This window comes from Salvelinus alpinus, chromosome 11 (assembly GCF_045679555.1).
Source record: "Salvelinus alpinus chromosome 11, SLU_Salpinus.1, whole genome shotgun sequence".
Lineage (NCBI taxonomy): Eukaryota > Metazoa > Chordata > Actinopteri > Salmoniformes > Salmonidae > Salvelinus > Salvelinus alpinus.
Window position 1 is genome coordinate 25,380,512 of NC_092096.1, and position 11,048 is coordinate 25,391,559.

Below are 11,048 nucleotides of genomic sequence, written 5' to 3' on the forward strand. Positions count from 1 at the left end.
AGACCATTTACTGAGATATGAAGACTCCTAGACAGACTATTTACTGAGATATGAAAACTCCTAGACAGACCATTTACTGAGATATGAAAACTCCTAGACAGACCATTTACTGAGATATGAAGACTCCTAGACAGACCATTTACTGAGATATGAAAACTCCTAGACAGACCATTTACTGAGAAATGAAGACTCCTAGACAGACCATTTACTGAGATATGAAGACTCCTAGACAGACTATTTACTGAGATATGAAGACTCCTAGACATACCATTTACTGAGATATGAAAACTCCTAGACAGACCATTTACTGAGATATGAAAACTCCTAGACAGACCATTTACTGAGATATGAAGACTCCTAGACAGACCATTTACTGAGATATGAAAACTCCTAGACAGACCATTTACTGAGATATGAAAACTCTTAGACAGTCTCTGTGGCCTCATCACTACTGACTTGTAGTGCCTGGTCTCATCGCTCACCATGACCCAAACCGGCCAGGCCGAGGAGTGAGACAGCCATGTCTGATTCTACCTTGTTCAGAGCCACCAGAATACTCTGCAGAAGTTTATCTAGTGACATGGAGGAGTCTGAGGCCAAGGGCAGAGGAGGAGCTGTCCCCATGAGGAAGAGTTCAGACAGGAGGGGTTCTGACTGGGGAAGCATCGCCATGCTGGATAAGACCAAGGAATTCTTCCAGACCTGCGATGTGGAGGGCAAAGGCTTCATCACACGCAGCGATATGAGGGTTAGAGGAGGGGGCCACGGGGGGGCTTGTTTTGCCTCAGTTTTACACTTGTTACAAACTTAGATGTTATGGACATAGATGTCTATCCCATTGATGCAGCCATGCTTAGATCATTGTTTTGACAGAGGGACAATTATGGGAATTATGTCAAAACCCACTGGGCAAAAACTGATTTGAATCAATGTTGTTTCCACGTTATTTCAACCAAATTTTTTTAATTTGATGACGTTGAATCAATGTGGGAAAATAAATGGATTTGAAAAAAGTCATCAACGAAGGGAATTTCATATTTTTTTCACCTAACCTTTAACCTTAATTCAATGACAGAGTGACATTTTTTGTTGAATTCACATTAGTTGACAAATGTATATCAAAACTAGACGTTGAACTGACGTCTGTGCCCAGTTGGAAGTCACTGATTAATTCTGAACGGATACAACTAAAATGAGTTGAAACAAGTTCATTTCATGGGTTAAGGTACACACATACACACACACACAGATGATGCTGTCTCTCACAACCATGAGATAACCAGAGGACAGTGTGACATGCAGGAGGTGCTTTGTGCTATGGCTCTCTACCTCATTGACCATTCAGAGGTTTTCATATCGAGAACCTCTCCACCTGCTCACTGAAGCAGCCACTCAATAGCACGGCACCTTTGATCACTGTGTCCAGGAACACTGGAGGAATTTCCATCAGAAACACGTGCATGCACACACATACACACACCGTTTTTGTATTTCACTCAAGCACTGTTTTGAAATGAACAAGAGACGGCTTTTGTTGTTGTCTGGGCTTAGAGGGGATAGTGTTGTGTAGATTTATATAGTTCATAGAAAATGCTTAAAAAGGCTGACAGAAGAATCACCTGGAAAATGGTCATGTTGACGTGTGCATTATCTAAGGATAATGTAACATGTTATTGCCTATTAATGAATATAATCATATGGCCTATACCTGCCGTGCCAATATTCTCCCGTCCCTTTTTGCAATCAGGTCTAGCGTTGACCACACCACTGGCACTGACAATATGAAATCCACAATAATGTTGTAAACTCAGTTAATCACTCCCATTTTCTATTCAATGGCTTTCTTTTGCGTGTTTTCCTTGACACATTTCTATTCAGAGGCAGGACAAGGTCAGGGTGACAGATATTACAGCTGTAGTTAACGCACATCCAATGCTACTGAGTTGAATATATTTCTCTGGAGTGAAGCAGGAGAGGAATGTTGGGCTTGTGTTGTGTTACATCTCTTAGCAGAAGAAACAATCTATTTATTGTGTGTGCATGTGTGTGTGTGTGCGTGTGTGTGTGTGTGTGTGTGTGTGTGTGTGTGTGTGTGTGTGTGCGCGTGCATGTCTGTGTTCCACAGAGGCTTCACAGAGAACTACCCCTCACTGCTGAAGAACTGGAGAATGTCTTTGACTCCCTAGATACCGACCAGAACGGCTACCTCACCCTTGAAGTGTTCTCATCAGGATTCAGTGAGTTCCCTGTTTTTCTCCCTACATTCAATTTCAATTCAATTAAATATGACTTTATTAGTCCCCAAGGGAGAATCTGCTGTATATCTCATGGTTTACTCGTGGTTCAATAACTTATGTTTTGAGATCATTGTAGTGAGGGACCACATTCAAACGTGACAAAGATAAGGTATAGATGAATTTATCTCCTAGCTGGCAGGGAGTAGATGCTCACCCAGGTAAGGATAGGTTGTACTCTGTATAAAATGCACTTACAAACTTGAGTTCTCTTTTCACAACCATCGGAAACTTGATAATTGTGAGTGCAGGGCACTTTCAAAATTGAAACACCCCCTGATTTGTAATTCAAACTGATGTTACGACATCTTGCTGGTGATGCTTCCTGCTCTGTCCCCAGGTCAGTTCCTGCACGGCCGGAGGATCTCTGTAGCCGAGGACGCAGCATCCGCCCTCCCCACTTCGAGGAAGCCCTCAGAAGCACTATACCAGAGCCAATGGGATGAGAGGTTGACTGGAGGGTGGGAGGATGAGGAGGAGAGTCACTTCTGTATGCTGCTGGAGAGCCTAGGGGCCAGCAACGTGTTCCAGGAGTGAGTGGAGTTAACCTCACATTATTACATACTATATTACATATTCAACATTATAATATTGCACCTTGTATGTATTCCCCAAATATCTTTGTTTGGGGTTGTTGCCTCATCTTGGAAAGTGTGGGGTTGTACTTTCAACTTTCCCGTCATGGCTTTAGCTTGTTCAGGGTGTACAGAACTGTTTGGGCTCCACCTCTCTACGCTGTTGGAACCCTGTGTCTTTACAGTGATTCCAATGGTTTCTGATATAGTGGAGGTCAACCAGTGAGTTGAATGTGACCGGTCCCTGTAGTTTTATCAGAACTCTTACCCTCTGTCTCTCTGTTTCTCTCCCTCCCTCCTCCAGTCCAGGCGAGGTGCGCAGCTTGTGGGCCCAGCTGAGGAGGGACGAGCCTCACCTCCTGTCGAACTTTGAGGAGTTCCTGGCCAGAGTCACCTTCCAGATCAAAGAGGCCAAAGAGGAGAGGAGGGAGATGGAGAGCGCCCTCCAGAGGTTGGAGACCACAAGTACCTCTGTTGTCTCTGCTACTCCCTGGGCCAGTTTACCGGACACAGATTAAGCCTAGTACCAGACTACAAAGCATTACCAAGGGAGAATCTCTTTTGAAAGTGCTTTTTAGTCCAGGACAAGGCTTGATCTGTGTCTGAGAAACTGGCCCTTTAGGCATGATTATGTGATCATTATGTGTGATATCTTCACTGTCAAATCAAATCAAATGTATTTATATAGCCCTTCTTACATCAGCTGATATCTCAAAGTGCTGTACAGAAACCCAGCCTAAAACCCCAAACAGCAAGCAATGCAGGTGTAGAAGCATTGTGGCTAGGAAAAACTCCCTAGAAAGGCCAAAACCTAGGAAGAAACCTAGAGAGGAACCAGGCTATGAGGGGTGGCCAGTCCTCTTCTGGCTGTGCCGGGTGGAGATAACAGAACATGGCCAAGATGTTCAAATGTTCATAAATGACCAGCATGGTCAAATAATAATCACAGTAGTTATTGAGGGTGACTGTTTAGTGGACTGCAACCACAGCCATTTAAACCACAATCTGAAACAGCTTGCAGCTTTGTAAATGCATGTCCAGTATTTCCTCGTCTTCGATTGCAGTTCGTCAGAGTGATTATTCGGTTCAAACAGCAGTTATTGATTCAAAGAACTGACAATAGCTTGTTCAGTTCCAACCCATGTGATAGATCTACGGTCTATTTTGCTATAGAGGTCTGTTTGTGTACCAGATTGTAGAACAAATGTTTGATTCAGGATTCTATCCCATTGAAAGTAGTCATTTTACATGGAAGTTGAAAGCACTGAGTAGTTAATAGCTTCAAAAGATTGATACGGGCCTTCAGTGAATGAATGCAGCGAGGTTCTAGCAAGTCAACTACTCCAGACATAAGTGCCATATTACTTGTTGAACCTTTCGGTGACATGTGCGTTTATGTTTCTGCCTGTAGACACGGAGCTCTATGTGGGTTTACCATAATGCCATATAGAATGCCCCAATTATCCCTTTCAATAGACCGTTAAGCTCAGAGATCTTATTCTCAAAAGGGAACATTGATTGCAAGCCTGAGGAATTGGCTGCCATGTAGACAGAGATGAGAATGTATTGTTCTCCCCTGAAAACAACAATGTACACTATACTACCTTTGATGATAGCCGGCTAGTCATTGTCTAGGTATTTGTATTGCTGTGGTCGGTAATACTAATAGTATGCATTGTTCTCATGATACTACTTAAGACAACTTGAGTCCTCTTACTAATTGGTTGCTTAATAAGGTGGCGGAATGTTAAAGGAATGCAATATTCCAAGAGCAGTGCTTTTCCATCTGTATCTACAGACAGTATGCTGGTACGTGTGTGTACCGGTCTGTGTAGCTACAGATGGGAAAGCAATGCGGTAGACTAATGTAATGCGACCGGTTCTTTGGCTCTGGGTTGAGCAGGCAGAGTGAAGTAGAAGTAGACAACAAAAATACATGTTCAAACATTTAATAAATTAAGGCACGGTTTCACAAGTTCACCTTTTCAGCGTGGCTCACTAACACAGTCACAAACCAGGCAACATACCAGAAACACAAATCACAGGAGGCAGACATCCATTTTTCTTCCCTCTATTACTCTCAGGAACCACTATACCTCTGGACTGCATCACCTCACATGGGCAGCCACCTAGAACAGAAACAGGATTTACATACATGCCAACTGTTCTGTTAATTAGTCAATTGTCCAATGAGAAGGCTTGATGAATTATCATTGGCAATTAGTCACACCTGTGAGGCTATGACATAAACAGAATAACCTATAATCACTCTCAAACCTGCCACTTGTAAACAGCATCTGGTTAAGTAGTTATTTAGTTGTTATTAAATCTAGATGTATTAAATCCATTCTCCCCCATACATGCAGGAAAGCAGCCACACACGACAGTGAGATCCGCGGTCTGTATGAAGAAATGGAGCAACAAATGAAAAGCGAGAAGGACCGGCTGCTCCTCCAGGTACATATAGTTGATTAGTTAGTTTAAATGACTTGTGACCCTCTCCCAGACCTGGACTGTGTCTCTTAACACCAAACTCTAGACACCTGCTGGAACCCTACCCTTGAACAAGGATATCAATGGACTCAACAAGGTTGTGTTGTACTTTATTTCTGTTTCATTTCTCCTATCCTAATGTGCTGTCCCCGTCTCTCCTCTGGTCTCCTTCAGGACTCAGAGCGTCTCCAGTCTCGTAGTCACGACCTGGAGCACCAGCTGTCCAGTAAGGAGAGGGAGCTTGAGCAGCTCTTCCAGAAACAGAGGAGGGTGAGTGACTGAGGTGCCTCCTGGGTGGGTATAATTTGTGGAATGTTCCAACAGGAATCTTTTCCAAAAATTTAGTAAATAACAAGGTTGCCAACAAACAACGCATACAAAGTTGTATAGCAGCAGAATAAGATACCGGGTAGGGAGTGGGCTATTTAATTCAGTTTTTCACAAACCATGTTTATTCCGAAAATGTCTGTCCTCACTGTCGTAGCCTATCGACAAACATTAAGAATAAGCTACATGGTGAGTTGATGCTTTTTCGACAGCTAGTTAGCTAGGTGAATCGATCATGTTACTTTGTATGCGTTGTTTGTTGGCAACCTTGTACTTTAAGAAGTTGTTGGAACAGATTCATGTTGGAACGTTCCAGAAATTTGAGGTAACTCTCCAAGGGGGAGGTTGGCCACCTCTGGTCTCCTGCAGGGCTTATCCCCCTTCCTGATTTCAGTCTTTGTGTTTTCAGTGCAGATAAAGCAAAATAAAAGACAAAGAGGCTGTGACTATAATAGAATACATGTCTCCCTAACAATGTTGCCCTTTGACCCCCCCAGTTGGATCTCCAGTGTCGCGACCTGAGCAGTGAGCAGCAGGAGAGCCGGGTGGAGAATGTCAAGTTGAAGATGACCAACGAGGAACTGAGCAGAGAGCTGGAGAGCACCTGTCAGGAACTGTCCTTGGCCCAGGAACAACTGACCATGCTGCAGGACCAGGCTTCCCGCCTGCACCAGGAGAAAGAGATGTGGGTTAATATTACCACTAGATGTAATGACCAAACACACTCACCTAGGCATCACACTTCCACAAACGTTCCATCAGTGGCTATGGCATGTCACTCCTAGTACAGCTAACATTAACTAGATTACTGTCCAGGTGTGGTTCAGTGAGCTTTGGTGACTGTCTCTCTCTGCTCAGGGAAATGTACCGAGTCACTGAGGGACTACAGAGAGAGAAACAGAGCCTGATGAAACAACTAGACCTTCTCAGGTAAGTTACACACACACACACAGTATGCATGTTATACATTTAATTTGACAACTTATTGTTTTTTTGTCCTCCTTGCAATATCTATCCAGAGAGATGAACAAACATTTAAAAGATGAGCGAGACATATACTGTGCTGTGGTGAGTTCTCGAATCATGATGTTTTGACTGTTACCTTTGTGGTGATATTGAATGATAAGACATATTCAAGCCAAAGGCACATTTATTTCCACATTATATGGAGATTGACAACAAAACATTTTTCTATTATATTCCATTCTGTTGTTCTCTTTGCTCTACAGAACCCCAGGAACTCCCTCAAACAGAAGCAGAGAGCAGGCTTGGTCAATCTGTTTGCGGACACCAGCCAGCAGCTGGTTAAAAGGTGAGGTCATTTCCTTTAGAAGTGCCGTGAACATAATTAACCAGTCTGGTCGTGTGTGAAAAGAAACTGAATTTATGTTTGTCAGTAACGTGATTTAAATCAACATTGGATTAAAGAGGAGAAACAGGATGTGCAATCAAAAAAAATTTTTTGAGGCCAAGGCACCCAATTAGTCAATTTAATGTAAGGTACTTTACAGCATAAGGAGTGTATTTGCAATATAATATACTGACAATATATTTTAAATGTAGTGACTTCTGCGCTGCTCTTGACAGTAATGGCAGCACCCAGAACCATTTTGAGTTACCATTTAATGATAATGGTCTGTAACGAGAGACTAACGTGAAAGTGCCTTGGCAACATGGGACTCAGAAACTATTTTTTTTGATCTGTTATCCTCTGTTTCTTCCTCTTGTCTCCAAAGAGCCTCACTCCTCACCCACAATGGGGGTTCCTATGAGTTCCTTGATGCGCTGCCAGTAGAACACCTTCAAATCTCTTTTGTCTCCTCCCCCTCCTCATCTAGCGAGGACGATGTTGACACCGCTTGTCCACCACGTTCGCCGAAAACCAACTACGGCCTGGCCAACGGCTACCACCACTCGAACACCTCGTCTCCAACACAAGTGGTTGAGGTGGAGGCGCAGGGGGTGAGGGTGAAGGAGAGGCTCTCCAAGTTCGAGTCAGAGAAGACTCTCGCCCCCACCCAGAACGAAAGGGACAGGCATACAGAGTACCAGAGTAAACCGGAGGTTGGGGGCGACGGGCTGGACGGTCCCCATGATGGGTGGCCTCTCCGTCGGGTTATCTCCATCGAGGAGGACCACCTCCCCCACCTGCTTCATGGAGGGCCCCAGCCCCTGCTGCACCAGCTCAGTGAGAAAGACGACGAGGAGGAAGAGGAGCAAGAGAAGGACGATCTGGAGAGTAGTATCCTCTTAGCCCCTGTTCCTCTACCCGTCCCGGTCACGACAGTGTCCCCCTTCAAACACCGTGGTAGTTTCAGCAGAATCAGAAATATCCCCTCGTCACCTCGAGGACAGCCCGTCGGCAAGGAGACCCAAAATGTGAGCAAATCTCTATTCGTGTATTGTATTTTAATTCACTTTGGAATGACTCAGTTAGAATGAAGTTGACCCCAACCCTGCTGTAGTAGGACATTACCTAATAAGATCAAATCTATTGTCATTGTGTTAAGCAGCAGAACTAAAACCCTTCATCTGAGTGATCAACAACATTTCCAAAGAAGCTCTTCAATATGCAATCAATTGAAAATATCATTCTGTTGACCTCTGCCTATCCCTCCAGAGGGTGAAGGAGAGGGCCGTGCCTGCCCCGGACCGCCTGTTTAAGGTGGTTCTGGTGGGCAACTCCAGCGTGGGCAAGACTTCCCTGCTGCGCACCTTCTGTGACGGCCGCTTCCACCCCTCCAGCCCCGCTACTGTGGGTAAGAACCGACAACACATTACTGTGTACCACGGGTGTCACGGACCTGTTGTGTGTTAATACAGTGGCAGCGGTCGTGTGTGTGTGTGTGTGTGTGTGTGCGCGCGTTCCTATGTACGTGTGAGTTACTATCAGAAGATTGAAGGGCAAAGCAGCATCACATGAAAGGGCTTGTAAAGTCACACCCTGTCTATGAACCCCCGGTACGCATTGCACCACCGCAGATTATGTCACATCGAATTAATTTAATTCTCCTCTGAATCCCCTTGGTTCCCCCTTATAGGATAGCTTGTTTGATTTCACCGCTTTGACTGTGAAAATTACCTAAGAATCAAGCTTGATGAATAGCTCAACTACCCCCTCTAGTGTTCATTAATGAAATGATGTAATGCTACGGTATATTATTGCTGTGTATTCCTCTTAGTACCCTAATAACCAGTCTGAGAGCTATTCCTGACAGGTATTGACTACAGTGTGAAGACTCTAATGCTGGACAACACCCAGGTAGCCATGCAGCTGTGGGACACGGCCGGGCAGGAGAGGTGAGTGGCCACGGACCAGTGAAAATAGTATTGCCAAAACCTCACCAATAGATACCAGTAGCTAAGAAAACAATGTGTTATTTTTGCCTGGATGCTAGTATGAGAATGTGACTTAAATGACAACAAAGCAACGTTCTCAGGTTGGCATTTGGCACTTTGGCAAAATAAACAGGGTTCCATTTTGTCCAGCTGTGACTTTCTCTGTGTTGGCTACAGGTACCGCAGCATCACCAATCAGTTCTTCCGTAAGGCAGACGGCGTGGTGGTCATGTACGACGTGACGTTGCTGGACAGCTTCAAGGCCGTGCGACCCTGGCTCATCAACGTACAGGTCAGCCCACATTTGGCCTTTGGCCAGACAGGACATGACAAATAATTGTCTGTTCTAAACAGTTTAATTGTCTGTTCTAAACAGTTTATTTCTATCTGAACGTTTTAAGCAGACGCCTGACCTTTCATTGACCTCTGTTTTCCCAGGAAGCTGCGGGAGTGGGCATTCCCATCCTGCTCCTGGGCAACAAGATGGATGCGACGTCCGAGAGGGAGGTACCACTTAAAGATGCAGAGACTCTGGCCCACGTGAGTTCTCTGTTTAGGGACTCATAAGTATCATCCTATAGCACACTATGACAATAATCTCAAGAACTGAACGACCAACACAGAGTGGGGGAAATCTGTTCACTGTCTATAAATATGGACGAGACCTCGCATAGCTGTCACTATTGTCATCTGTAGGTCCTCTACAGATGCCATATCTTAATTTGACCATCCTGTTGCAGGAATTTTCTTGCACAGCAGGAAATGTAAACTTGTTGCATATTCAAGGTATAAAAAAGCTTCTAAAGTTTGTAATTTCCACGTAAAAATGTTTGACTTGCCAGCAGCATACCATCGTGCATCCTACTGCTAGCTTGCCTCTGTAGCTAAGCCGGGTCGGTCCTGGTCAGTCCCTGGATGGGAGACCACATGCTAATGGAGGTGGTGTTGGAGAGCCAGTAGCTGGCACCCCTAAAAAATAAAATGAATGTCCATTAATTATAATTAACATTTCCTGTTGCTGCAGGATTATTTTCCAACCTGGTTCAAATGAAGATCCTACAACTGTAGCTAAATTACAACCAGTGACCTGAGTCTCTTCTCCCCTGTAGGACACCCGTGTGATATTCTATGAGGTCAGTGCCTACACCGGCTACAACGTGACAGAGGCCATGATCCACCTGGCCAGGTAAGTGAGGGAGAGGGACAGCCCCTAGGTATCCAGATCTGAGTGAATTGGACAGGTATAAGCTATGTTAATGTTCCCACCTCCCCCTCTGATAAATTAGAATAGGAATTTTGTATGGATGTTAATCCTTTCAGATGAACTCAAATCTCCAGAGGTTAGGAGTCAATTTGGGGACGGTGTGTGACACGTCAATGCATCTGTCTGTGTGTCCAGAGTGCTGAAAGAGCAGGAGGATCGGGTGAGAGACACGTTTGTCTTATTGGAGGCCCTGCCCATCAAGAAGAAAGCCTGCTGCAAGTAAAGACACTCTGACAGAATAGAGAGAGAGAGAGCATTTGGAATGGCTGGAGACTCCTGATAACAAGTGAAGGAACTCTTCAATCTAACTATTTCTCTGTGCTCTCGGAGCCAAATCCTAACTTTGTGTACATGTGTTAATCAATGTCTCAAATTAGGACGGCTCTTCTTTCAGTACCTGTTTTGTTAAAGGCAAAAGAGCCCAGTTGAGCTGGATCATAGGGGATTTAGCTCTAGTCTACATTACAACCCGTTTTCTGTGTTGTTATTTGGACCTGCTGACTGTTATGAGCAATAGACATGTGTTCTACTGTAGAACTAATGGTATATTTTGTCAATTTAAAAAGTGGATCAATCATTTCAATGTCTAGAATGAATGTTTTTCTTTAGTTGTGATTTGTTGTTAATAAAAACACAGAATGGATATGTAAATAAGAGCCTGATTTAAGTTGTTAGTCTGTTACAACATAAGCACAACAAAATAATGATTGTCATAAATTGATTAAAATACTGATGTGAAATCTAATTATTTGATTC

The 11,048-nt window shown here is 44.1% G+C and overlaps 1 protein-coding gene across 2 annotated transcripts; it reads left to right on the forward strand.

Moving 5' to 3' along the window:
• Positions 1–372: 372 nt before the first annotated feature.
• Positions 373–11,037, forward strand: LOC139533804 (EF-hand calcium-binding domain-containing protein 4B-like). 2 transcript variants are annotated; one of them, XM_071332200.1, is made up of 17 exons: positions 373–748; positions 2,126–2,237; positions 2,635–2,827; positions 3,174–3,320; positions 5,236–5,326; positions 5,537–5,632; positions 6,187–6,374; positions 6,548–6,619; positions 6,709–6,757; positions 6,919–7,001; positions 7,426–8,068; positions 8,310–8,448; positions 8,908–8,989; positions 9,206–9,320; positions 9,467–9,568; positions 10,138–10,214; positions 10,428–11,037. In XM_071332200.1, the coding sequence occupies exons 1-17, from the start codon at positions 521–523 to the stop codon at positions 10,513–10,515; spliced, it is 2,505 nt and encodes an 834-aa protein (XP_071188301.1). In that variant the 5' UTR covers positions 373–520; the 3' UTR covers positions 10,516–11,037. The 2 variants fall into 2 exon arrangements, with proteins under 2 accessions (XP_071188301.1, XP_071188302.1); XM_071332201.1 differs by having other exon boundaries at positions 7,528–8,068.
• The last annotated feature ends 11 nt before the right edge of the window (positions 11,038–11,048 follow it).